Raw genomic sequence first — 27,120 nt, forward strand, 5'->3', positions numbered from 1 at the left:
AAAATGAAGAGACACATCAGCTTTTCTTTATACATAAATTCATTCACGTGTTTGTATAATTTACGTACAAAATTGGGGGATCTCGTTATCGGTCGTTTCTGTTTCTCCCACTGCAAAAACGTACACAGCTTTTTTATATATTAAATATTCATTATATAAAGGTTTATTATAATAATGACTATTGAATTGGTTCTCTGCACTGGGTGCGTAATAAAAAATACGCAAATAAACGCTTGCGGGTCTCCATTTGGAAGTCGTGTCCATTGGCGGAAAAAGTCGTTTCTCACCCTGTAATACATGGCTTACGAAAAAACGCGTTTTGAATTTCATTTTTAATATTAAAAGCAAAAATATTGTGCGATGCTTTTCTATTCATTTTTTTTGTCCTCGCAATTAAATGAAAAGTCTACATTTTTCGGATAGTATTGGCAGGCGCGCTCTGTGCAAGTCAAGTAGAGAAACGTCATTTCGCTTCAATAACACCACTCCAAATGGAACAAGCACACGATATTTTTTTATGTATATAATGCTCGTGTATATACGGACGATTAAAATTAGGATGATTTTTTCGTTTTTTTCCTTCTGACTTCGGTTTTTCACTGGTAATGCAGTACGAGTGTCGTTGGAATCGCATAGTTCACGATTACATATTATTTACAATTGTCAGTCTTTATGCGACCTCAAAGATGTATGGACATTGAAAGATAATCATCCATCGAGTCTTCTACAATTTTCTTTCGCCCGTGTCGATGATTCATTTATCAAAAGATTTTTCCCTGTCTTTTTTTCTTTAATTATATTATTATTAATCGATACGTTACATACCGCGTGTATATATAATATATTCAGATTATATAATTCGTACGTACACAGATATTAGATTTGTTTCTTGTTGTTGTTGTTTTTTTTTTTGTTCATTTCATAAAAAATAACTATATGACCTTGTAAATATGTTTATATATAAAACAAATATATCGAATAGTATAAATATATGATTATCAATTTTATATAATATAAATCTAGATTGTAACAAGAACAAGTATTGCGATGCGTCGTAGTATACACAAATCACATTCATAACTTAATAATCAATGTACAAACGTATACGGACACTCCCCTGGGTAAGGGGGTAGAGAATTAAATTTTCAACAAATCGATTTTGCCCCCTCTCTCTACTTTTTTAGCGCCGTCCGAAAAAATTATCCGTCGAGTCGATCATTTTTCTTTATTGATGTCGATGTGACATAAAAACCGATTTAAAGCCTGCCGATCGATTAATTAGTAATGTGTGGAAACTCACTGTCAGACTCTCTGTTTTATTATACATTTTCGATGATGAATTATAAAAACGATAATCAATAAATGATTAAATTATTTTTTTTTTTAAATAGGAAAAATTGTACTTTTTTAGCAATTAGCATCACAGACAAGTTTACATCATTCGATATAACGTTTTTTTACGTAAAGTTGATTAACTTTTAATCGAGTCCATTCGTTCGTTGAATTCTTTCTTTTATTTTTCAATAGAGAGCGCAGAGAGTATTCCACACACATTGATTTATCGATGCGACCTTTTTTTTCGTTGAACCGAATGAAGCAATTAATAACTAGCCGAATTACGCATTCACGCGATTACGAAAAAAAAAAATTAATGTTACAAAATATAGTAAATATATTATAGACGCAATTTTATGTATTAAAAGCTATTTACAACGTAACTTTATTTTTTTACAAGTTTCACCGATCGAACCCTATCACCGTGATCAAAATTTGTTATGATATTTACAGATAAACTTGCTCCTCTCGCGCTCGATCAAACGTACGATATATATAATATAATGTATATAAATCTACACACATTTATGTAAAGCTACGATGTGATTTCGATTATTTTCTTAGCTAAAATTCGTACACTGCTGATAAGTTAACAGATTTTTTTGTCCTCGCAGTGAATGATTACAATATAAATTAACTTTGAAAAAACGATGATAGACACAATTATTATTTACCTACATGCAGTACATGCCCATATTTTTTCGTTAAGAAATTACACGGCGTTAACATTTTTTATATGAAACATTAAACAATGATTAATGAACCAATTGAGAGCAATAAATTCGATATCGTTCAAAGTGAATCGTACTTTGCGGAAGATCGGTATGAGTCAGTCTTGTATTGACTCGTACTGCAAATCTTTCAGAAAATCAATGTTATAATGGCACGATATGTATGGATTATCTAAACATGATGTTAATTTTTTTTTCTCTCCTTCTCTGTGCTATGTGGCATTGGTGCTCAAAGATATCTGCGATTCGATTATTTACATAAAAACTACCGTTTACAGTCTATCGTTTTTTTCTATATAAATTAGACTAACATGCTCGGTTAAAGGTACACCCAGTCAATGATAAATCGCCATTTACACTCGTGATATTTTCGTCTCTCTGCTTATTTTATAATTATGTTTTACTTTTCATTTTTGGCACCGTCGAAAGCCAACAATTCGTTATATTGTAAAGAGCGCGGATTTAGGCAAACATTAATCAATCAGTCGAATGAATATCAGATGTTCGCTCCGATCTGCTTGGTTGCATATATATTATATACTTTTTTTGTGACCAGACAAAATTAATTGTTTAACGGGGCAAAAGGTGTGTAGACAGAATTGAGGAGTTTGCACGTAATGTATATATGCTTTGGAAGACTAACAAAAAAATCAGACACCAGTTCACTCGTTTCCCCGATTGGAGTTACGTCATAAAAAATAGGGCGGAAATTGCTCTTTTGTACACATCGTCTGCATCTCTGACAATCACTTCTTGTTCATTTTTCATTAACCCACTATCGTCAAATATTTTTTTTATTTCTCTCTACTACGTCGACAACCACTCATAAATCTCGCGTTGTAAAATTTTACATAATCTAACATTTATGCGGTTTTTACGTATATTTGGAATTGGCTATCATAAACCTTTTAGTTACATTAGAAACGTGAAAAATAATCTGCTTTGACCATCATTTTGAAGAAGACCGTCGGTTTGGGATATAAGAGTGTCTACCAGGTACATCGTAACAAGAATTCATACTCGCAACTTTAGACTGTACTGTCTTTTGTCGTGGTTATCTCGAAGAAGTTCCAGCTGCAGTTGCTCGACGCGAATCTATTTTTTTTTAGAAGGATATGAATTTTCATCGTTATTCTTTGAACTTAATGTTTTGTTTGTACTTTAGCTTTTGTTTAGATCGAAACTTTTCAAAAACCGATACTCCTTTCAAGCAACTGCAATTAAAATATCTTCGATGGCGGGTGGCTACAAGCAATTATCGAGCGAGAAAGACATCGTTAACAATGAGAAACGAAGTGTTTTCTAGACACTCGTATGCTCGAAAAGATTGAAAATGAAAAAAAAAAGAAAACAAAATATTTTCTATACCTATACGTATATATTTACATATTTATTTCTTGGTCTTGCTAATGTACCTTATTTTAACATAAATGTACAATTATTTTTTATAACGTCATAGTTCAACTTCAATAAGATATTTACAAAGTTTTGAGATGTTATGTACGCTTCTCATAAATCCATACGATTTTTTATAACGACATATCAATATATTTTATGCGGCTCAGAGCATACAAGTGCCACTGCAATGTAATAAATTGAATAGTATAAAACAGGAAACTCGTCATCCAGTCCAGTATTTAGTCAATTCAAATAGAAAAACAATCGTTTAAAAGGATGTCAAAAATTAAAGAACTATCACTGATACAAGATGGCTCAATAAATACTAACATATTATATATAATACAATACATTAATATATTATTACTTATTTGGCAGAGAAATGTCATTGCTCGGCAATAATTCAATAAATTCAAAAATTCTATTGACACATAGATGAAAAACTCATTTCTAACTCATTTTTTAATTAAATCAATTAATTTGATTAATTAATTTAATTAATATTAACTCGATAAATGAACATCATCTGACTTAATCTGACCAGTTTTAGGTTGGATAACTTATATACCCAAAATCACAAACTACAAAAACTTTTTTTACAAATAAAACTCATCAACCCCTATGATTTCTAGGCATCATTGGGGATGATTATTCAATGATACGTGTACGCCAACATTAACCCTATGTACATAATCTCGTTGCAAAATTACGTAAGACAAAACAAAATTTCTAAACTTATTCGTCATGGGTACATTAAAACGATAATAATACAAGCATTGTATTTAAAAGCCATCGTTTCCCATTGACGGTTATTTTTACAATTACCTATTTATAAATGTTAATGATATTTTTTTCTGATTAATTTAACATAGTGTAAGTTGAAGATTCGAGTATTAAACTACAATCATTGCTGGAGGCGTAAAGTGTGTTTACAACAAACAAATACGTTGACTCGCTTATATCAAGATATATCTCGCGAGAAAACCGCATCACATTGTGATTCAGAACAAACTTGGACCGTTATTATAAAACACACATATCAGTTTCACAGCAAATACATTGTAATTTTGATAACACTGTTCATCGCTCATAAAACTTCCAATGTCATTAAACAGAAACGTTTTAGAGTTTTTTCATATCACTGATCACATTTAATTCTTGTGCGACAGCTTGTAGATCGTAGAGGGCATGCTTCAACGACGAGTAATGGCAAGAACTTCTTTACGAAGTAATTGCAAAGTCATCGCTGAAGCCCGGATCTAGCTACATACTCGATTCCTTCGTTATGAGGGACTCGTTCTCTACGCGAATGAGGGTCGATATGTTGATCACCATACTGCGACTCAGCGATGCAACTCGCTCCATCACACATGACGCAGAAAGACGCGCTTCTGCGTCGTGATCCCAGCACTCCTCCATCGTATCACAAATAGATAGAAGACCCTATAAGAATGGAGTAAAACCGTTAGTTTAAAAAATTATGTAATTTTTTGAAAAAGCAGATATAAAAAATTCTTACCGGATGTTTGCGCCACGTATCTAAAATAAGTGGCCTTTCTTTTTTATGGACTACGCTCTCTTGCATGTCCTCTAATGTAGGATGAAGTCCTACTTCTTCTTCAAAAGGTAATCTGTATTCTCCTATTGGGCCCTGTAAATTAACCATGTGTGTAAATGGAAGAATTCGTATTCATCAGTCTGATTAAAAAAAAAAATAATAAAAACAATAACTTACGTCTTGTACAGTACAGCGGGAAGCCAATTCCCATAAAACAAGTCCACATGCATACATATCAATACGCAAAAATGAGTCTCTTGTAAAATTTATAGCTCCTTCTAGTACTTCGGGAGCCATGTAACGACGAGTTCCTACTTGACCGTGGGTATCGCCGCACGGTTTGTTCGGATGAAAGATAAGCGCCAAACCAAAGTCAGCTATGCAAGCACTCATGTCGCTTTTCAGCAAAACATTTTTCGATTTAAAATCTCGGTGAGCTACAGCGGGTTTGTAACCGTCGGCTTTGTTAGGCGGAATTTCTTCGTGAAGGTGCATTAGGCCTCTGAAAATTTTAAAGGAACAATTGATTGACTTGTCAAATACACAAAAATCAGATAAATAAAATGTATACAAAAACACATTAATATATATTACCTTGCCATGGATTCAGCAATTTTACACATTTCAGCCCAAGAAACAACGTTGGCTTTCAAATAATCACACAAAGAGCCTTTTTCATGATACGCAGTGATTAACCAAAATTCAGCTTGTAAATTATCGCCACGTTTTTCAACGCCGATAAACTGCAGAATATCTTCGTGATCCATGTGAGCCAGTTTGAATATTTCTTGTTCCGACTGCCAAGATTGCTTATCTTGGATAGGAAAAACTTTGACAGCAACGACTGTGGAACGAAGTTGCGCTTTCCAGACAGCACCGAAACGTCCGCGCGCTTTAATTTCCAATAATTGAATAGGTCGATTGCCCAAATTAGGTGACGGTTGAGGCATTGGACCGGGCTCCATAGTTGGCAACTGTAGGTAAAATATTAATTTTAGTTTTATTTCAAATAAGATAAATATTTACAATTTCAATCGAATTTTAAAGTACCTCGTTGAAATATCCTTGCTTCTTTCGTTTGCAATAAAACAAAACTGATCCAAGAATTACTACCAAACAAACAGCTGAGATTGATATTACAAGAGTTACAAGTTGTTGGTCATAATTTGGAACTGGTTCTGGTTCTGTAAAGAAAAATAGTAAGTTAAAATTACTTTTTTCCATACACTTATTAATAATACTAAGAATGTTAAGCAGCCTATGTTACCTTGAACAACACGAGGAGGTACTGTTGGCTGTGGATCCCAAGAAAAGTCTCTATTACACATGTCACCTTCACAGCAACAAAAGAAAAGCTGTTTCTTCCGATCAGCGCTCTTTTCAACACAACGTTCTTTGTCATAACATTCTTTGCTATCCAAAAAGCAGCCCTGAAATAGAACAAAGAAAAATTTTATTGATGCCTCAAAATAAAAAAGAAGATATCAAACAGCTTATAGCTGAAAAATTCACCTTCAATTTTATGGTGGAATTTTGAGTAACTCTGTCGTATTGCCACAATACATAACAGTGATTACGTTTTCCAGGCTCTTGAGGCGTACACCTTTCGATATCAGAGCAACCATCCTTATATTCTCCATTGCACATGGTTTCATTGAAAAACTCACATGTTTCTGACCCTTTGACATCGTGCTCAATAGGATATCCATGAATATCGTGGGCAAACGAAGAGCCTGGGGAAAAAATCATTTTCATTACAATAAACCCATTGAATTTGCAGCAAGGAAATGATTGATCAATTCATACACAATGTAAATGCCTAATTACAAAAAGATATTTTTCAAATTGACTGCATATTGCATCTATCATTATGCAAACAAAATCTACAAATATACACACAATCTTTATCAGCTTATCAAGGTTTTTGGAGTAGATGAATCAATTAAAATTTTAAATGCATAAAAACATTTGATTTTTTTTTTTTCAATCTAAAATTAAATATAGATTTATGAATAAGAGTACAATGCTCGTTATAGCATTTCACAAAATTTTATTATGATGAATGGCTATATGGAATACTTTTTATAAACTCAAGAGTATGAATTATCTTGACATTCGTAAAGATTCAAGATAAGAAAACTGCAAAACTTGAATCATAACTTGAGTGTTTTAAAAGGACCTAAACTGCATTACATGTTTCAATTTCATTCATCTCATTCATGCAAAGGATCAAGAATGCAAGCAGAAAATAACTTACCAATGAGCCCGAGGACCAGGCTGGTCAGTATTATCATGATTGCGCTCTCGGAGGCACTCATGATGATAATTCAATGACGGCGACGAGGATGATGCCCAACTGCAGCGGGATTACTCTCTCGCTCACTCACTCACTGCACTCTCTTTGTATCTCTCCTCCGTCCAGGCGGCTCTCTCTCTCTGTATATATATTATTAACGTCGCGCAACAACAGCAACGATCGGAAAGAACTGCATCGCATTTAACGAGCCGAGAGAAATTATATAGAAAGAGTACGACGACGACGACGACGACTAACGTCGAGCTCGTATGACGGATGGCTTACTAGGATTAATAGCAGGCGACAGTCGCTCTCTCGCCTATATAAATGCGCTACTCGGCTGCATTTACAGACGTATAAGCAGCAGCGGCAGCAGCAGTAGCAGTTTGCACGATCAATCTCCGGTGCATTGCTTTGCGCGCCTATGATGCATAACCACGCAGCAGCATATATTGGCCACTAAAGGGAAAATTGCGAGGCCGTGTGCGGAGTAGCAGCACACACACTTACTTCTCTATATAATAAAACACAGCAGCTCCGAAGCGCGCGAGCGAGAGCAATTGGCCGCAGTATGTGTATATTATATATAGGCTATATATCTGTACACTACAGGCGCACACACACATACACACTAGAGGCCAATGATATTCGGTATCCTTCCGGCAGTCGATACGACGACGTCGATACCGTATAAACAACAATTGCTAATTCCTCGTCTCTTGGCACGAGCTACGACTGCAGCCTCCATGCCTCGATACTCTCGCCACTCTTTTCTCGCTGTTCTTAGCGCGTGCGAGCCTGGAGTCCACTAGGATATATTTTTTATATATATTCAATGATTCTTCCTTTCTCACTTCTCACTTTTGTATATTTTTGTTCTGTCACCTTGCCTATATACACAGAGACAGGCGCACGCACGAGATTTCGGAGCAGCACTGCTTGCACTTTTATAGACGATCGCACATGATGCACGGCAAACGGAGCGCACACGCACGCCGAACTGTATCAAAGTCGCGTTGTAAATATATATATAACAGCAGTCGTCGCGCACACGAACGCACGATATATAACTGTATTTTATGTATACACAAAAGTGTGTGCGTGTGTCTATAAGCGGAGTCTGCCCAGCAGCGAGGCGAAGAACTCCGTGTTGTTGCTGCCCTCGTGCGCTAGACACAAAAGGAGGATATTCTCGTGTGCCTCCTCGCTCTCTGTGCACTCTGTGTTGTACTCGTCGTCGGCGTCGCAGACGAAGTTATGCAGTTATATATGTCCCGCGACGACCAAGATCTCGCACGCACGCACACAACGCGACTACGACGACACAATGGGTGTTTGGCGCGAGCCAAAAGAGCTGCAGAACGAAAATAAGTCACGCTATAACTCGCGGCGGCGGCGACGACGACGGTCGACTGCATACGAGCAACCGACAGTAATGTTAAATGTAATGCCTGCACTCGTACACACACGGTATACACAGAAGCAGCAACAGTGCGAGCATAAGAAGGAGAGAGAGAACAGGCAGCAGCTTCCACTAACTCCGAAACGGCGCCTCCAAAGATCCGATCTCTCTTTTTTTGTAAATATATCTGTCTGTCTGTCTCGTCTCGTCTGTCTCTCTCTCTCGGGGGGCACTGCCTGCCTGCCTGCTCGCTCGCTCGCTGGCGCACCGCGAGAACGAAGATATACGTGTGGCGTGTGTATTAATATAGTTAATGCACGGATTGCTGTCTGTCTGCCTGACTTTGATATAGTATATATATTTCGGTCTATCCGCGTCAGAGAGCCGCGCGCGAGAGGTTTTTTGCACGGCACAAACAACAGTCGCTCGCTCGCTCGCTCGCTCACCGCGTATGTAGAGTGTGGAATATTATAGAGGTGCTGCTGCTATATGTGAAAAAAACAACACTCTCGGCACTCCGCGAATCTCGCACTGCACTGCATTCGGCACTGCACTGCTTATGCACGGAGCAAGCGAGAAAAACGTCAACAAAAATATTGTATACGAAGTTCGAGCGAGGGGAGGCCCTTAGAAGAGTGGCCCACGGTTAAGTTAGAGTACAACAGTACTGCGTGCACTGTGCAGCACCTCGCGCTTCATATACACACTAATGAGGAATCGCGAGGATCGCGCATACATGTATACACCTACACACGTATACACGCTTATATATGCTGCTCTGCGAGTCTCGGGGACACCAAGAGTCCAACCAAACACTCCGCAAACACAAAAACACATAAAAGCGAGAATATGTATGACACAGGCGCGCACGCATACATAGGATATGGATGACACACACAGAGATTGTGCGAACGACGCGAGCGACGCGTTGCCGACAACGCGAGAACCAAACCCGCGCGATTCTTCTTGTGTGCTGCTGCTGTGCAGATTATACATGTATGAGCAGTAGCAGCGCGAGGAGGGAGAGCTGAGAGCGGAGGAACGTGATCCATATATCAACATGGCGCTACTGCCCCCTCCATATTCCGCGCTCGAGTTCATATATCCATTATCATTATTGTTATTATCGTTTGTTGTTGCATGTATCGACACATGCGTTTACATACGAGGTTGTGCAGTATATATATGAGTAAATAAAAATCGTACCAGAGGGAGAGACGGGAGGAAAATCGCGATTATAATCCGAGATTCTTTTTCCGGTCTTCCCTCTCTTCCTTCCTTCTTTTTTTTTTCGTCATTTTGTTGCACGATGCGATAATGTTGTTATCATTGTCGTGACCTCTCTCTCTCGTTCGCGATGTATTTGATGCATAATAAGTCATTCGGGTTCGTTTCGCGGGGGGGTCCCTCGTGTACCACGCGGGTTTTCGAATGCACTCGAGGCTGCATTATTCGGCAACCTAAATAATAGTAGTATTATTTTATTTATGAGCTTCAATTATTTATTTTGATCGCTATATGCGTACCCCAATTGACAGAGATCATTTTCTACTTTATCCACTCTACCCGTCTGTCAAAAACTGCTGCAGCTTTCGGAGAGCTTTATACGGCGCCGGACTTGGCCGCGCTATATTCGACGCCGAAGGCGCTGCTGTCCTCTCGTCGCACATGTGTCTGCATTTCAGTTTGGAGCTAATGTATAGCAGCCAACACTGCACGTGCTCCTGTGTTTACGTTATACTTGAAAGTACAAATTTTCAATTGGAACATCGACAATCCGATCATGAATCCGATGGAACAGCGAAACGGAAATCCAGTCCTCCAAAAGGTCGCGTTCGTTCGAGGGGACGGCCGATCGCCGAGTGAAATCCGACACATAAGCGCCCGGCTCGGTGTCTTCGGCCAAGCCGATGGCAGTGCATATTTGCAACAGGGTTTGACCAAAGTGTTGGCCACTGTTTACGGTCCGCATCAGGTTCGACTACAAACACTTTCACATTTTCAATGTTTTCATCGATCGCAGAGTCAGTTTTTTGACACAACAAACACACGATGGTGTATTTTTTTCAATATTTTTTAGCCTCGCGGAAAGTCAGCCGGTAATATGTTGAAAGCGGTGAAGGGTATTGTCAACTGTCAATACAGCACAGCAGTGTTCAGTTTTGGAGCTGGAGTGAGAAAGAAGAGACCTCGCGGTGACAGAAAGTCCCAGGAGCGGGAACAGCAGCTTCGTCATGCCATGGAAGCAATAATCAATTTGGAACTCTTTGCCAAGTCTCAAATAGATATCTTCATTGAAGTTTTACAAGTTGATGGAAGTGAATTTTGTGTTGCAGTTAATGCTGCTACTCTTGCATTGATAGATGCAGGCATTCCCATCAAAGTAAGCATACTTTTGTCATGTGTACCTATGGTTTTATAAAAATTTTTACTAAAATTTATGCGTTACTTTCTTAGGATTATGCTATCGCATGTTCAATCACTGTGGCAGATGATGTAACTGAAAAAGATGAAGAAGGTGCTCAAGATGGTGGTAGTCTCATTGATGCCAATTGGGTAGAGGAATGCTCTCCAGGCTTTACTCTATCAATAGTTTCTCTGCCTAAAGTTGTTGATGAAACACAAACTCAAAGCTCATTGATTTTGGCTCATGGAGCAGGTCGAAGGTTACATTTGTCTCGACTAGAAGCCTTGAGACAACGTGCACTTGATGCTTGCAAAGATATAAGAGATATACTAGATGCAGTAGTGAGGAATCATTTGCATACACACGCTGCGATACAATCTGTGGAAAAATAAGCATGTTTTGTGATATATTGATAATGATAATTGTAATATATTGCATAGTTTGTAATTAATAACTAACTCATTTTTTTTAATATTCATAAACAAGTGTCATTAAAGACTTTTATTTCTATATTTACAGTTATAATTGGTTCAATTTTCATAAAAATATCCGCAATCCAGTCAAATTTGCTTAAAGTCATTGTTACATTTTTTAATTAATTTAAAAATATTATCAACATGGTAGTTAGATGACAAAATTACTACAGCAATCATAGTAATAATTATTACAGATCCTAAATTAAAATAATGGATTACAGAAACTCAATGAAAATTTATCAGAAAACTATTAACTCTAGTTTTTTTCATGCAAGCTTTATCTTAAACATTACTTCAACACTTGCAACTAAATGAAATAATTTTATGCAAAGGTGCTTATGTACATTGGATCACTCTTAATTACTTTTGATGATCAAAAAATCGTATTTGAATGATTTTTTTTTTTAACGCCGTAAATCTAATCGTCCATTTGAACACGAAAAATCGTAACGCATAAAACCATTCTTTCGTTTAATACAATATATTTTAAATGTTACCTACTAAATGAGTTTCTCGACATTTTTCAATGTCAATAAAAACATTGAAATACAATTGAAATAATATGTAAAATTGACATATTTGTTATAACAGTCTCGATGCAAAACTATCATCTTTCAATTTACGCGATACTAAATTTTTTCATAGTTTTTTCTCGAAACTCCATGCAATTTCGCATAAAAAGTGAAATATTATACACTTTGATATAATAAAAAAAAAACAATGTTAAGAACCTAGGGTACATTAAATGCCATACTCATTAACAGTACTGCACTTAACCGATGGCAGCAATTGTAATAAAAGTCGTTTTCACAAAATCCAAAGCCTATGCTTTACTACAAGGTTGAATCGAATAATTAAGTGGCGGTGGTGGCACAAGCAAAGGTAAAGGCGTGGGTGGGGCTGGTCTCGGAGTTGTTGGAGTATCGTCGATTGGCTGCTGCGGCGTCGAAGGAGGCGGCTGTGTTGCAGCTGCGCCGTACGCAGATAAGTAAGCTGGCCATAGATGCGGTGGTGGCGGTGAACCTGGCGGAGGAGGAGGCGGCGAGCGGTCATCCAAGTCGTCCGAATCATCTTCCAACACGGGTGCTGATTTTACTGGCTTCACCTTAATCACCTTGACCTGTCGATAAAGTACCAATGTAAAGACTTTCGCGCAATTTAAAAAAAATTAAAAGAGCAGTTTGACACTCACCTTGACTTTCTTTTTAATCTTCTGTGGTTTGGCGCGCTTTTGCTTTTTCCGCAATTTTCGTAATCGCAGTTTACTTGGCATGTCTAAGCCCAATTCACTTTGAGCAAGCGCTGAGTTAGGAGGTGGTGGCGATGGCATGTCACCTTCGCCACCGCTGGGACTTGTACCTTCTCCAGGCTTTATTCCATCGGCAAACTGAACCGCCTTTTTCATTCTGATACTTTTAGCACTCTTCGATGTTATGGATGTCTCTGCTTCGGTTTCTGGGGCAGGCACCTCCTCGATAACAGGTGCAGATTCCGATGGAGTCAACAGACCATTCGTCATAGAAAGATTACTGTAAAATATAAATCAAATAAATTAAAACATGATTCATAAACTTGAAATTATTATTTAAACAAATAAAAAAATTCTTACCCAAACCCAGGTAAAATTAGAATTCCTTTTGCTGGAGGTGGTAATATTTTTATGGACGTATCGTCCGTTTTAGGTAACGAGCCTTCTTCGACATTGTCAGCATCATTTTCAGCTGCCAGAGCAGAAACCACAGAATTGTCTTTATCACCCTCGTCGACTTCCACCTGAGGTCGTTGCGCTTCCTCCTCTTCTTCCTCGTCAAACTCTTCTTCGTCTTCGGCATCGACTGCTTGAGTCGAGATCGAAGCAACTGTTTCCTCGTTTTCTTGCAACTTTCCTTCATCTTCCATTTCTTCATTATCCAAAAGGCACGGAAGGACCTTGCTCTTACCGAGAATTTTTTCAGCTCTTCTCTTTGCTCTCTCGAAGCGTCGCCGTTCTTTTTCCTTATGACGGAGTTCTCGCTGACGTTTACGCTCTTCTTTTTCAGCACGACGCGCTTCCAAGATGGCATCGTAATTGTAAACGGGTAGAGGCAAAGGTTCTGTAAAGTAATTAAATTAACGCATTTAGTTGAGACGAAAAATCATCGAATTAGACAAATGAGTCGTAAACAAACCTGGAGGAGGAGCTTTGGGCGCTGGGGAAGCTTTCGGCACTGCCGCTGGTGCCACCATGGGCGGTGGTACATTAGGAATGACAACAACTGGAGGTGGAGGCACATTAACTGGTGGAGGCTTAGTCAAAACGGTCTGCGGTGGTAACGGTGAACTCATGACACTTGCCGGTGACATGGGCGGTGGGACAGATGGACTGTAGCGTACGACGGGCGATGGTTGAGGCGATCGCTGCGACCAATCCATGCCCGTTGAAGGTACAACTTGCAAAACGTTACCGATTCTGACGATAGAGGTGGGCGTTGGTGGAGGTTCCGGAGGACGTACTGGAAACTCGCTGGGAACGACTTGAAGCACGTTACCGACCTATTAAAAGAAGAAACAAGCCTCGTGAGATCATGCTTTAATTTGAAAATTGTGTTGCTTCAAAAGAAAAAAGATTGTTCATCTACCTGAACCACTTGAGGGGGTGGATGTCTTGAGGGATAGTGTCCATGGTGTGGAGGAGCCGGTGGTGGAAAGTTTGGTGCATATACTGTTGGTGATCCGTAACCGGCTGGAGCACTCGTATCCATGCCCAAGGACTTTTTGATTCCCAATTCCAGTTCAAGCCTATGATACAATATCGATTTATTAGTAAATGTGTTTTTCAAAATTATAAAACGAGTAATAGCATTAGGGGCTCTCGTACCTATCGTCGAGCGACAGACGCTTCGGCGACTCAGGTGGCTCGTCAGCAATCCTTGGATAAGTAAGATTTCTACTAGTTTGGTAGTATTGATCATACGAACCCTCGGCTTGAGTTTCAGCGTACCTGTAAGATCTGGGATCTCCCGCGACCGGAGCGTCGGTGGGACGAGGAATAGGTTGCTGGGGTACGGGTAAGGGTCTGGTGGTATCAGGCACGCCGGTCAACTGAATTATTGTATCAAGGCGGCGAGCTGGTCTGGCGCCCTCGACGACGTGCGCCGCAGGAACTCCTTCGATACGACTGTAACTATCCTCGAGACGAGATCGATCGTTCATACCGTAACTGTGTCGTGGCGAGTAGGATCTGTTTACAGAAATATCCAAAAATTAAAAAAATCGAATTACAAACATATTAGTAAATAATTGTTTGATCCTTACCTGGATCTTGTTCTTGACCTGGTTCTAGAACGAGATCTCGACCTAGACCTGGATCTAGATCTGCTTCTCGATCTAGTCCTGGATCTGGTTCTAGACCGTCTGAGTTTATCCAAACGATCATGGTTCCTGTATCTCGTTCTTGAATTTGACCTACTTCTACTTCTGGAACGTGTTCTGGAACGACTTCGAGACCTCGATCTAGTCCATGATCTGGATCGTGAACGAGAACGATACTTCGGCCTCGACGGTAGCGGCGATCTTCTGGATAATCGAGGCGGAGGCGACTTTCTCAAAGGAGATTTTCGTTTTTCTCGTCGGGGCGGCAGTGGACTCGGCGAGCGACTGTCCCTCCTTCTACGATTCCGTCTCATCTTGTAATCCCGATCCACGCTCGTCTCTCGAGATCGATTTTTATTTTCATAACCGTAATCTTTTTGGTAACTGCTAGACGGTGGTGGTTTTGGGTCGTCCAATCTTGTTGACCTTCGCCTCTCGTGATCAAAGTTCTTTTCACGTAAAATTTCCATAGGATCGTAAGGCTTGCCGCTTTTGACTGGGTCTTTTTCATGATTGTCTGATTTTCTTCGACTGCTGGATTCACTTTTGCTATAACTTTTCTTTGAATCATCTGAATAATAAAATGAACAGAGATTAGTTACAATATTTCATAATTTTACAGAATATTTTATAAAAGTCTAATTATCTTACCTCTATGTTTTGCTGGGCTTGGATCTCTTTTATCGCGCTTACTTCTCGATTTATCACTCTTTCTTTTAGGACTCTTACTCAGGCTTCTGCTCTTCCTTGCACTCGCACTGCGACTGTCACCTTCTTTGAAATCCCACGTACGTGATTTCGAGCTTTTCTGATCTTTCTTTTCTCGGGTATCTTCACTTTCTTTACGACTCTCGTAATCCTTTTTAATCGGACTTTTCGCTCTTGGAGAAAGTTTTTTAGCACTACAATCATCTTTTAATTTTTTTTCAAGTTTGATTGGTTCGAGAGATTCTGACTTAGGAAGAATCACTTGCTGAGGAACGAATTTTAGAATATCTTTCTTTTCGTCCTTCTTTTCTTCTTCCGGTTTGGTACGAGGTTCTTCAGCTTCATGTAGTCTATCCATCGATTTTTCCTGCAACAATTTACTTTCATATTTGATTTTCTCAATGTCGAGGAAAACATCTCTGTAAGAGGAATCAACCGTTGTTTCCAGTTTCGATTCTATCTCAGCCAATACTGGTATGCCAAATTCTGAAGCTTCTTCGATAGCGGTTGGTTTGCTTTCCCAATCTGTGGGAGGTAGCGGTTGAAGAGGAATGTCAACGAACCGTCTTTTTGATGATGACGAATCTCTCGATTTTGTACTTCCCGCATCATTGAGTAGTTCTTTTGTACTTTTCTAAAATTTAAGAAAAAAATTGGTTCAACATCATAACTGTATTTGATTATAAATAAAGTTAAATTTAAATTTAAATAACTTAAAAAAAACTTACGATTTCAGAAATTTCCGGAGCTTCTAAATCTAGCTCATCTTTAACAGCGAACACATTTGCATTTATAGCCCTCTCTAACTCGGCAAGTTCTTCCATTTTTTGTCTTAAAGTTTCCGCAGACTCGATGTCGTCGACTGTCGGGCTGCTTTCTCGCGGCGACTCTTTTTTAAAATGAGGAGTTATTGTTTCTAATAAAGAATTCGTAAAAATGGCGCTATTATCACAAGTTTTTGGCGTAACAATGGGGATCGGTGCTGGTAAGGGAGCAGGTAAAAGTTCCGTGCTTGATGGCCATATGTTACCTTCGTCTTCCCAATTAATGACTACTGTTTGATCTTCTTCCGGCTGCTTGACTAAATTCCAATCTGCTGGTGGCGGCGGCACTGGTTGAGGAACTTCGATCGGTACACTCACGTTGAGTTTGGCATCTACTATAGAAAAGTAATATTTATTAATAATAAGCTTACTGAAAGTCACTCGTCTTTATGAGAAATTTAAATAATATAGAACTTACTTCCAATCGTACTGAGGGTTTCTTCCGCCATTTTCTCAATTTCTTCGAAAGTTTTTTCTGTTATTTCCTTTGAAGAACTTTGTTTTGCCTTTAGTAACATTTCCTCCCTATCTGCATTTTCCTGTTCATCCTCCCAGATTCTTAACGTACTGCTTCTCTTTTCTTTTTTCTTCTTGCTTTCTTTAACGGGAGTTACTTCAACTGGAATATACATTTCACTCGCATGATCATACTTCAATTCCTCAATTTTAGTCTTCTTTACTTGCTTTTTAGCCGATTCTCGTTTAGCCAGAGTTTCCGAAGCTTCGAGGCTATCCACATCCCACTCGTTAGCAAATATTTCATCATTGTTCGGGCGTTGAAACTCATATTGTTTCAAGGATAAAACGTTCAGAGAGTGGAAATCAGTATTAACCCAATTTTCACCCGTTGCTTTACTTAAGGCAAAATGCTTGGCCATTTTTTCATCGGCTTTAGAGTCTCTAGAATCCCAGTCAGCTTCAAAAGTTTTCCGAGATTCATCCTTTACTTCTTCCTTCTGAACCTCTGATTCATTTGGATCAACTTTATCTTTACTACTGCTATCTTTTATTTCTTCTGGGGATTTAGATGCTTTTCGTTCTTCTGGCACATTTTTGCTTTTAGTTTCTTGTGAATTATTTGATTCTTCGGAAACTTCTCTAATTTTCGGTTCTTCAATTTGTTCTTCTACCGAATGATTATTCGTACTCGTTTTATCCCAATCAGAATTAGAATCTTCTTCGTTGGCCGATGAATTTTTTAGATGTTTAGTGCTCTTTTCGCTACTTGACATGTCATCTTTCTTAGAACTTTTGCCAGATTTTTTCTTCGATTCATCATTCGATTTCAGCGATTTGTGTTTTTTACTTTCAACTTTTTTACTCTTGTCACTTCGAACTTCTTTGCTCTCCTTTTCGGCCTTCTTTTTCTTCTTCTTATCTTTAAGTTTGCGAGAGCGTTTTTTCTTCGGAGCTTTTGTATCGGAATCGCTCGAATCACTGGAATCGCTGCTGCTGTGCTTGCGCTTACGCTTGCGTTTCTGACGTTTGCTCAACTTCTTCATCTTCTTCTTCTTCTTCTTCTTCTTTTTATCGGACTTGCGACGTCTCTTCTTTCTAACTTCTTCCGAACTCGAGCTAGAATCATCGCTACTACTCTCACTGCTTTCGGACTCGCTAGTTGATTGTTTTTTGCCACGTTTGCGACGACGCTTTCTGCGTTTTACTTTTGCGTCTTCGGAATCCGAGCTTGATTCGCTCGATTCACTGCTCACGCTCAACTTGCGTTTCCTTTTAATTTTTTTGGACTTGCGTTTTGACGTTGATTTTTCGTCTTCTTCTTCATCGTCACTGCTTCTTTCAACTTTAATTTTCATCCTTTCCCAATCACTAGGGACTGAGTGAGAATTATCACTACCGTCATCTTGATTGCCATTATCATTTTTATTTTTATGGTTGATTTCCACTTCATTTGACTTAATTAAGTGATCAGTTTCGGAATCATTTTCTAAATTATCTGATTTTTGGTGAAGCTGAAAATAATAAATTATAATTATTAAGATATTTATAAAAGTAAGTCAGTTTTCAATATTAATTGATCCAATTATGTTTTTGCCAAAATTTCAAAAAAACATACCACGGGCGATTTTTCGAGACGAATTGGTGTTTCTTCATTTTCGTCCATATGTTTCAATTTATCAGTCTTCTTTGACTTTTCTTTAGTTTCAATTGATATCAGTTTTTCGTTTTTATCCAAACTTTTATCCCTCTTCTTTTTATGTTTTTTCGATGATTTTTCATCTATACTGGCTTCGTCATGTTTGTGTTTCTTTTCCTTATCTGTTTTTAGTTCAGATTTTTCTTTTTTTTTCTCACTAACGGTATCAACGATGGATTGAGAAATAATATTAGGATTCATTGGAGAACCTACTGATTCTTTCGAGACTTTTGCTTCTAAACTAAATTCATAGAAGCTAGCAGGAGAACCTTTACCTTTTTCACCATTAACAGTTAACATTTTCATAAACTGTTCATATTCTGAAACAAGCTTGTTATCCTGTCCATCAATAGCAGGTGAATTGAGTTTGTTTGTGTCCAATGGCTGGATTATTTCTCCACTCTCATGTTCTGTATGCAAAGGAGACACTAACATTTCCTCGACTTCTGGAGATGGTGATCTCGATTTTGAGTCTCTTTCCTTTTGCGGAGAAGGTTCCGTTGAATGTTTTTTGTGCTTATTGTGACGATGTCCATGGTGATGTTTATCTTCGCGACTATGATGTTTTTCGCGTTTAACTTTATGGTCTTTATGCTTTTTGTGTGGAGATTTATCTTTTTTCTTCAACGTTGGTGAATTAGACTTCTTGGATTTAGACTTTTTGGATTTTTTGGTAACACGTTCCTCTGATTCTATAAGTAGTAAAATTCGTGATGAAAATTAAAGCCTATTAAATTATTGAATATATCAATATGTAAAATAAATTGTATATCTAAATCACCTCTTTCATTTTCTTCTATTGATTCTTTTACTTTTAGTTCTTTTTCTTCTTCAATTTCCATTTTTTCGGATTCAAATGCTTCTGATGGTAACTTTGTTTCAACAGCAGCAGGCTTGATTAAAGATTTGTGTTCTGATTGAGCCGTAACTTCTTTAGTAGAAGGATTAGCTTCGAACACGTTATCGTCAACCGCTTCTTCGTCATTTGATTCATTCTCGCTATCCCACTTGGAACGAGGAAATGATGGCACATCGATCGAAGTACGAGTACTGATAGATTTGGATGGATCCATGGTTTTGTACCATAATCGCTCATGGTGTCCTTCCTCTCTTTCAGATGTTATAATCCTACAAAAATGACGATGGTGTAATAGAAAATTTACGTCATAAAAACCGCAATTATCATGATTTATCGATAGATTATTCAAGTAAATTTGCAGTAATATAAAAATGGCAATTACCTAATTTGAGTAGCTTCACAAATGTCTTCCATTTTTTCTCGTCTAGGTGGAGACACGACCTTAAGAATAAATTGACGATCGAGAAAACTTGGTTTCTCTGAATATAAAACAGGTGGTTTAGTTTTAGTTAATTTTATTGATTCAGGCGGAAATTCCTTTTGACCATTTGAACTTTCAGCAAGAAATGGGTATCGGTACTGTCGATTATCAGATATCATTAACATTTGCTCCAAACACTCATTATAATCTTCAACAGTTCTGTAAATAAAAGTTTAGTTGTTAAAATTATTCTATTAGGTCACCAAAAATTGCAAAAGATTCGGTACTAACCTGAGTTTATTCATATTATCTCCATAGTCAGAGCGCCTAATATATCCAACGTCATCGATTAAGAAACCATATTTTCTGAAATCGTCCCAATTTCTACATCTCAACAGTTCTCTTTCTCGAATGTCTCTTATTTTATCCTTCTCTCGTTCTCTATCTCGATGAATTTTGTTTCGCGGTTCTTCTCTTTTTTCTTTAATATCAATTCTATCTAATTTTCGATCTCTGGATACCGATCGTTTACTGAAATCGTCGTCAACTTTGTTTTTCATATCCTCTCGATCTTCGTCATACTTTGACTCGGATTTAGACTCTTCTCGTCGACTTGATTCAGGCTTGATATCTTCTTTTTTATTTTTCTCGAGTTTGGTTTCTTCTTTTCTAGAAGAACTAATTTTTGGGTCTTTTTTCGATGTATCCAATTTAAGTTCCTTTGCTGTTTCATCATCGGAATTTTTATTTTGTTCTGTTCTATTTATTTTGTTAATTTTTTCAATATGTTGTTTTTCATCGTCATTTTTTTCTTGTTTGCTAATTTTATGATCTTCTTTTTGGATTTCTTCATCATCTGTTTTATTTACTTCAGCCTTTTCAGGTTCTTGGTGGAGATGTTCCTTATTTTCTTCTATTTTTTCTGTTTTGTTACTTTTCAAAACTTCTGGTTTGCAAATATCTTTTTCAAAAGATTCATCATACAATGAAATTTCGGCAGATTTACTTTTATCTAATTCTTCACTACTTTTACTAACATCGTGCTTTTGATCATCTGCCTTTTTGCGGTAATCTTTTGAATCTTTTGACTTTGACTCAGAACGTCTTTTTTCTGATGATTTAGAATCTGAATTCTTTTGCTTTGGTTCTTCATGCCTAGATCTAGAATGATCTCGTTTGTCACCTCTACTTTTTCTATCTCTTCTGTCTCCTTTATCTCTGTTCCTTTTTTTATAATGATCATCATCAGGTGAAGATCTTCTATTATATCGAGTTCTATCCCTTGATCTACTGCGTGATTTTTTATCACGACTTCTTCGTCTTTCCCTAATAAAAAAAATTTAAGTTAAATTTTTTTTGATTCAATAATCATTTTTTTCATAAATTTTTAAAATGATGACTCAAGCATCATCCATTTTTAACATTAAAAGTATAATATTAGCCCTTTGTTTTCCAGTCATTTAAAATTCTTAAAAGCTGCTAATCAGTAATTTTTCTCAACAACAATATTTATCCCTGTTATTAATATTATAATGTTATTTATAGATAGATATTAAAAATTTATTGAAATGGTCAATGAACTGATGAGTTTTTTAGATTTTATAAAACTTTTAATCTTACCTGTCTCTTTTATGAGCTGAACCCCTTGAAGGTTCATCCATTTTCCTTTCTTCTCTCATTTCTCTTGCTTTTCGTTCTTCCATTATACTTTTTACATTAAGATCTCTTGCTTCTATAAATGACAAAAATTTATTCACAATGATTCATTAAATAAAAAACAAAAAAATAGGTTCAAACTTTACCTTGCGCAGCTTGCCTGCATTTATTCTCCTCCCTAACAATTTCTTCAATTGCCAATACTTTTTCTTGCTCTGTAATTAATCGCAAAACCATTAATAAAATGGATTTTTTATATAATAAGGTTAAATAATAATTTAAAAATTCAACTTGCTTTTAATTCTATCTGGTTTTGGAATTAATTTATTGACTTTAGTGACTTGACCAAATTTATTGGCAAATGCCATTAACCTTTTTTTTGCCTGAATTTTGCCTAGAACAGGTTTTGATACTTTTGGACTTTCTGACTTAAAAGAGTCACTGCCTGTTCCTGTAGTACTGTCGGGTGTTTCTGGAGGCTCTACATCTTCAGGCTTAAAATTTGTTGCTGGTGGCAAAGGAGGGTCCAAAGATTCTGAAGGTGCAGTGTCCATGTTGTAAATACCTACAAATACAAACAATCATTGTTTACTTAGATATACTATTAAATAGCCTACAAAATACTTTTTGGCAAATAATTTAAAATAATACAAAATTATTTAAGCCTTGTGTTCAAAGTATTAATAAATTTACTTGCCAAAACTCTAAAAAACTCAAATTATTTGAAATTAAATTTTATCATAAAAAGTAAGAATTCTCTGTAGTATTCTCCAAAATAAATAAGAACATTAGCAATGTCAAAAAAGACTATTCTACAAATTATTGACATGCATGCACTTTTGATAATTATTCAAATTTCTAAGTTCTAATGCTTTCTATTATTGAAGAAGTATTTTATAATTAATAAGAAACTAAGGATATCAATTAAAGATTATGTTGCAATAAACGAATTGTTAATAATTACGTTCATGTAGTTTTATCTTTTCTTTTCTTTTTGTTTTATCTTTTCTTTATCTATTGTTTTAATGCTCGACTCAATGAATAAAGAAAAATTTCAAAATGCTATCGACTGGAGTAATACAATACGATGTTATTGGATCGAGTGTCCCAAAAGCCGACAGTTAAGAAAAATAATACTTGACTTTTTTTGCTACCACACGATGGATTTTATGCATTTTACTTACTTACTCCCGGCACTGATCACGAATATCTCTCACTCTGTCATCAATCAACAGGAGAAAATAATAATAGGCGATTGCCAAGTCAAAAAACTGCACCGCAGCATCACAAAATTATTATTTTTCTTATTTTCCTATCTCGATTGACTCGGGTATAGGATGCAGACTCATAACCTTGTTTATCCACACACATTCATCCACTTACTTTACTGTGGCAACAGAATAGCAATGCAACCGCGCGCGTTATTGTCAGACATATTGCTTTACCGAGCAAGTGAAAAATTGGCGCCTAAATTCTAATTTTTCATACCTGTTGTGAGTTTTGAATCATTCGGTTGACGAATCTTCTAGTGAGGCGATGACGGAATAACAGCTAAATGAACACATACATTTTCAAAGTCACGCGTGACGCAGTGTCATCGAAAAATTCTTTGGAAAAATGACATTCCTACTGTTGTTGTTCACCATTATTTGAAAAATGAGAACACGAACTAGTAAGTTTAAACGTTCTTATACATTTTTTATTTACATTAGATTTACAATTTTCATTTTTGAATTACATTTCTACAAATGAATAAATAAAATTCTAAAAACTTTTTTTGTAAAAAAAAAGCGACAGTTATTATTAACAATTTACTTAAGAAGATTGCAAAGTCAGTCAAAAAAAACTGTATTGATAATTTTATTTTTGCTGACTTTGTCATCTCCAAAAATTTGTGTATAATTACAATAAAATTAATTACAATTCATCAGCTTATTGTTTTGATGACATAAGTAAATCACGGTTCGTCATCACTCTCAATTTCTGAGGGATCTTCTCCAATTGCTTTCCAAAATGCTGTTACCAATTGTTCAGCAGCAACTCTCCTTTGCATGTGTGGTAAAAGTTGTGCATGTTCTTTCATCACTTGTAATTGGCCAAATAGTGCGCCAAAGTCCACTTCATTAGTATCCATTATATTCTCTAAAAAAATATATAATGATAGCAAGTGGACAAGACTAATTTTTTGTGATTATTTATGATATGTTAAGAAATTTATTTACCTAATACATCTTTGAATTCCAATTGATCCACAACTTCTTGAGGACTACTCAAGTCAATGTTTTCCAATTGTTCGCCCACCTCCGCAACTTCTTTTTGTGCATTTTGTGTGTGCTTTTTAGTTTCTGCTGATTTGAAGCTGGCATTTGGCCATACATGAGCTTCTAATACTTCAACTATTCTGTCAATACCATATTTACTGTGATCATCTTCAAAATCCATAACATCAGCTTGTTGTTCCAATTCAATAAGTTCAAACTTCTTTGTTACACACCATTCTACAGCTGTAATAGATTTATTTCAGTGCAGTTGCAGTTAAAATTTAAAATTGTAATTTTCATTGTTTAATCTGAACATACTTTTTTCTCTCACACTACTGTTGGAAATAGAATCACACACTAACAACAATATTTCAGCATCTGTATTAGATATTATTGGCATGACCTGCTCATCAAATTGCTTTAAACAGTTTTCCTGTGAACAAGTTCAAAGTAAGTAATCATAACGATGGAAACATCAAAGAAAAAAATCATTTCTAATCAATATACCGTATTTAAATCACAGTGAAAAATTAGAGCCTCAAACTTAGATGGATCGGATGGTAAATTTTCATTTGTACATAACAACAGTTGAGCACTATAATACTTATTGTCAATATCTAATGAGTACAGGCCGGACTCTGCCATTTGTGATAAATGCTTTGCTCCCATTTCTGCAATAAGAAGTTTACTTTTGTCAAGCATTTTCAATATTTTAATGGGTGTAATAAAGTATGAAAAAATTTTTTGCACACTTGTAACGATTTCCTTGGCTCGTTCGGCATTCGAGCTCGTGATTGAAACACGGGGTAGTTTCGCGATTGACTCCACATTATTACTCATTGTTAAAGAGTGAAGGATGGAAATTTAAAACACAAATGTTTATATGCACTGTATGGACGAGCACTACTTTGACCAATGTGTCAAAGTCAATAAGGTTAGGTTGAGCTTTATGTTCAAATTGGCCTGAACCGATCGTTACAACTGTCACGTTCGTCGTGGACTCATGACGCGACATCATAATATTGATTTGATAGAATCGTAATGAGGTAATGAAGAAATCATTACATTTATGATATGTTAAAAAAAAATAATCAAAATAAACGAATAAATAAAAAGTCACAGTTACAAGTTTGAATTATATTTTATTATTAGATTTTCTTAGAATACTTAAATTATTGTAAGAACAAACATATTTATTAAAAAAGAAAGCCTTTATTTAAGCTCCGCACAGAAGTTAGTGGAGACTTTGCAGTCTGAAATTTATTTGTAAAATTCGTGCTCGGATTCGTCCTTCTTGATGTTGTTTTTGTAGCCTTTTTCAAAGTCTTTATTAAGAACGATGTATCGATTTTCCCTCACAGCATGCATACCTGCTTCTTGACAAATCGCATTAATGTCGGCACCAGATATTCTGTCGGGTCGTGCAACGTAATCTTCTAAATCTACTTCTTCGCTAAGATTCATTTTGCTGGTAATGGTAGAGAAAATTAATCGTTTTTGACGGCGATCAGGCAGTGGGAACTCAATTTTACGATCCAATCTGCCAGGACGTAAAAGAGCAGGGTCAAGAGTGTCAGCCCTAAAATGGAACAATAGTATGTTATTTATCAAATTCATTTTTTTGTACTCTCAATTGTATACATTCAAGCTTGTCCTACCTATTTGTTGCCATAATAACTTTAACATTAGTTGTTTGATCAAAACCATCCATTTGATTGAGTAATTCCAGTAAAATACGTTGCACTTCCCGATCAGCTCCTGTCTGAGCATCAAAACGCTTCGTAGCAATAGCATCGATTTCATCTACAAAGATGATTGCTGGAGAGTTTTCTTTGGCTAGACGAAAGACATCTCGTACCATACGGGGTCCTTCACCCAAATACTTCTGCACAAACTCAGAACCCACAACTCTGATAAAAGCAGCTATGAAAAAAAAAAAATTACTATTACCTCTGATTTATTCTATAATTAATTAATAGGAAAAGATTCTACCTGTAGTATGTCTGGCAACTGCTTTTGCCAACATGGTTTTTCCACATCCGGGTGGGCCATACATCAAGACACCTCTTGGTGGGTCAATACCAATTTGTTTATAGAGTTCAAAGTGTGTGAGAGGCAATTCTACAGCTTCTCTAATTTCTTGCTTTTGCATGTCCATACCTCCAATGTCACTATACAGTATATCAGGCTTCTCATCTTTAAAATAATTCAGTAAACCAAATGTTATCTATTGTTTTACCATAATATAAAAAAAGCTAGAATTGAGTTGAAAAATTACCGGCTTGAAGCATAGAAATGCTGGAATCTGCTTCTGGTGGTAAAACATCGACCAAAGCATTGCTGTGTTTGTGGAGAGCCACACTAGCAGAAGGTTTCAGCAATTCTCTGTCAATAGTTGACAAAATCCTTACGTAATAGTTTGATCCTGTGGTTGAACCAACAATACCAGTATTTTGATCTACGGCTTCTAAGAATTGACCAATAACTAAAGGAACACTTTGTATCCGTTTCACTTCTTCTTGAGCATGAAGATATTCCTTCTTGAGATTTCGTTGCTCATCTTTGATATACTCTTCTTGAACTTCAAGAAATTCAAGCTGGCGTTGTAATTTCTGCAAACAAATCCAAATGATTGTATGAGTTCAGAACAAAACATAACTCACTCTCCATCTCAGTTTATAACTATTTTATATGTAAAAATAAAAAAGTTGACAAGTAATTGATTAATAATTTACCTTGTATTTAGTATAAAGGTCTTCCATTTCTGTGTCCTCACTAACTCCCGTTGGATGGCCAATTGCTGCCTTGGGATCAATGTCACTGATGTCCTGTAAACACAATAAATTTTAATCAAAAGAGATTCCATATCGCGCAATAATTCTAACGAATCATTTAGCCTCGAAAAATACGTAAACATAACGAGTGCCCGTGGCAATCGAAACGAGCACCAAGGACAAAGGGGTTGGCAATTATTTTGTAAAAATTTTCAAAACACCCATGCTAACCCAATTGATTACAAAGATCTGTCTGATGGTTGGTTGGCGCACGGACGATTAACGCATCGTCGAGATTTATTTATAAATAAAACGTCTAGCAGTACGAGTTTACCTTTTCAGGTAGCGAGACATTCATTTCCTCCATGTTTATGGTGCGACTGTCAAAAAAAACAAAAAAAGTCTCGGTGAAAAACTGTTGAAGAGTCGCGATGAATGACTTGGTATTTTGAGTATTTTCTTTGAGGCTGTGCCTCTGTCTCTGTAGGTTATCGACAGTCGACTCGAC

General features: G+C 36.7%; 5 protein-coding genes across 9 annotated transcripts; 1 reads left to right on the top strand and 4 right to left on the bottom strand.

The window, feature by feature from the left end:
- Positions 1-7: 7 nt before the first annotated feature.
- Positions 8-9,613, bottom strand: LOC106655918 (activin receptor type-2B). The gene is made up of 8 exons (XM_014376528.2): positions 7,280-9,613; positions 6,535-6,755; positions 6,290-6,452; positions 6,073-6,206; positions 5,617-5,996; positions 5,200-5,524; positions 4,984-5,115; positions 8-4,907 (listed from the first exon to the last, which is right to left on the bottom strand). Exons 1-8 carry the CDS (start codon positions 7,338-7,340, stop codon positions 4,728-4,730), a joined length of 1,596 nt encoding a protein of 531 aa, XP_014232014.1. The 5' UTR covers positions 7,341-9,613; the 3' UTR covers positions 8-4,727.
- Positions 9,614-10,115: 502 nt separating this feature from the next.
- LOC106653570 (exosome complex component RRP41-like) lies at positions 10,116-11,645 on the top strand. The gene is made up of 3 exons (XM_014373070.2): positions 10,116-10,695; positions 10,801-11,103; positions 11,178-11,645. Exons 1-3 carry the CDS (start codon positions 10,504-10,506, stop codon positions 11,517-11,519), a joined length of 837 nt encoding a protein of 278 aa, XP_014228556.1. The 5' UTR covers positions 10,116-10,503; the 3' UTR covers positions 11,520-11,645.
- A 55-nt stretch (positions 11,646-11,700) lies between these two features.
- On the bottom strand, positions 11,701-22,987 carry LOC106657171 (serine/arginine repetitive matrix protein 2). 5 transcript variants are annotated; one of them, XM_014378552.2, is made up of 19 exons: positions 22,762-22,986; positions 21,873-22,142; positions 21,724-21,792; positions 21,542-21,653; positions 20,213-21,247; positions 19,883-20,140; positions 19,423-19,769; positions 18,561-19,333; positions 16,905-18,456; positions 16,693-16,821; positions 16,391-16,578; positions 15,606-16,296; positions 14,898-15,525; positions 14,461-14,823; positions 14,222-14,381; positions 13,772-14,135; positions 13,213-13,696; positions 12,796-13,132; positions 11,701-12,723 (listed from the first exon to the last, which is right to left on the bottom strand). In XM_014378552.2, the coding sequence occupies exons 2-19, from the start codon at positions 22,129-22,131 to the stop codon at positions 12,427-12,429; spliced, it is 8,046 nt and encodes a 2,681-aa protein (XP_014234038.1). In that variant the 5' UTR covers positions 22,132-22,142; positions 22,762-22,986; the 3' UTR covers positions 11,701-12,426. The 5 variants fall into 5 exon arrangements, with proteins under 5 accessions (XP_014234038.1, XP_023318452.1, XP_014234030.1 ...); XM_023462684.1 differs by having other exon boundaries at positions 15,606-16,029; positions 16,099-16,296; positions 16,391-16,821; XM_014378544.2 differs by having other exon boundaries at positions 16,391-16,818; positions 22,762-22,987.
- Positions 22,988-23,374: 387 nt separating this feature from the next.
- LOC106655638 (alpha- and gamma-adaptin-binding protein p34-like) lies at positions 23,375-24,821 on the bottom strand. Its single transcript, XM_014376138.2, has 5 exons — positions 24,591-24,821; positions 24,346-24,509; positions 24,157-24,271; positions 23,800-24,081; positions 23,375-23,719 (listed from the first exon to the last, which is right to left on the bottom strand). Exons 1-5 carry the CDS (start codon positions 24,676-24,678, stop codon positions 23,535-23,537), a joined length of 834 nt encoding a protein of 277 aa, XP_014231624.1. The 5' UTR covers positions 24,679-24,821; the 3' UTR covers positions 23,375-23,534.
- A 209-nt stretch (positions 24,822-25,030) lies between these two features.
- On the bottom strand, positions 25,031-27,071 carry LOC106657684 (26S proteasome regulatory subunit 6B). Its single transcript, XM_014379315.2, has 6 exons — positions 26,947-27,071; positions 26,574-26,666; positions 26,117-26,450; positions 25,831-26,034; positions 25,497-25,761; positions 25,031-25,417 (listed from the first exon to the last, which is right to left on the bottom strand). The coding sequence occupies exons 1-6, from the start codon at positions 26,977-26,979 to the stop codon at positions 25,099-25,101; spliced, it is 1,248 nt and encodes a 415-aa protein (XP_014234801.1). The 5' UTR covers positions 26,980-27,071; the 3' UTR covers positions 25,031-25,098.
- Positions 27,072-27,120: the final 49 nt, after the last annotated feature.

Source organism: Trichogramma pretiosum, unplaced genomic scaffold (assembly GCF_000599845.2).
Source record: "Trichogramma pretiosum strain Unisexual culture from Peru unplaced genomic scaffold, Tpre_2.0 scaffold1, whole genome shotgun sequence".
NCBI classification, from domain to species: Eukaryota; Metazoa; Arthropoda; class Insecta; order Hymenoptera; family Trichogrammatidae; genus Trichogramma; species Trichogramma pretiosum.

Coding starts and splice junctions, on each gene's coding strand:
- LOC106657171 (XM_023462683.1), bottom strand. CDS start 22,131: ATGGACACTGCACCTTCAGAATCTTTGGACCCTCCTTTGCCACCAGCA. Junction 21,248..21,541: donor TCAGCTCATAAAAGAGACAG/GTAAGATTAAAA, acceptor TTTTTTTATTAG/GGAAAGACGAAGAAGTCGTG. Junction 12,724..12,795: donor AGATTAAAAAGAAAGTCAAG/GTGAGTGTCAAA, acceptor CTTTATCGACAG/GTCAAGGTGATTAAGGTGAA.
- LOC106655638 (XM_014376138.2), bottom strand. CDS start 24,678: ATGAGTAATAATGTGGAGTCAATCGCGAAACTACCCCGTGTTTCAATC. Junction 24,510..24,590: donor AGCCAAGGAAATCGTTACAA/GTGTGCAAAAAA, acceptor TTCTTATTGCAG/AAATGGGAGCAAAGCATTTA. Junction 24,272..24,345: donor TTCACTGTGATTTAAATACG/GTATATTGATTA, acceptor ACTTGTTCACAG/GAAAACTGTTTAAAGCAATT.
- LOC106655918 (XM_014376528.2), bottom strand. CDS start 7,340: ATGAGTGCCTCCGAGAGCGCAATCATGATAATACTGACCAGCCTGGTC. Junction 6,756..7,279: donor CCTGGTCCTCGGGCTCATTG/GTAAGTTATTTT, acceptor TTTTTTCCCCAG/GCTCTTCGTTTGCCCACGAT. Junction 5,116..5,199: donor CCCGCTGTACTGTACAAGAC/GTAAGTTATTGT, acceptor GTTAATTTACAG/GGCCCAATAGGAGAATACAG.
- LOC106653570 (XM_014373070.2), top strand. CDS start 10,504: ATGAATCCGATGGAACAGCGAAACGGAAATCCAGTCCTCCAAAAGGTC. Junction 10,696..10,800: donor CTGTTTACGGTCCGCATCAG/GTTCGACTACAA, acceptor AATATTTTTTAG/CCTCGCGGAAAGTCAGCCGG. Junction 11,104..11,177: donor ATGCAGGCATTCCCATCAAA/GTAAGCATACTT, acceptor TTACTTTCTTAG/GATTATGCTATCGCATGTTC.
- LOC106657684 (XM_014379315.2), bottom strand. CDS start 26,979: ATGGAGGAAATGAATGTCTCGCTACCTGAAAAG. Junction 26,667..26,946: donor ATGTCTCGCTACCTGAAAAG/GTAAACTCGTAC, acceptor TTGTGTTTACAG/GACATCAGTGACATTGATCC. Junction 26,451..26,573: donor ACCTTTATACTAAATACAAG/GTAAATTATTAA, acceptor ATTTGTTTGCAG/AAATTACAACGCCAGCTTGA.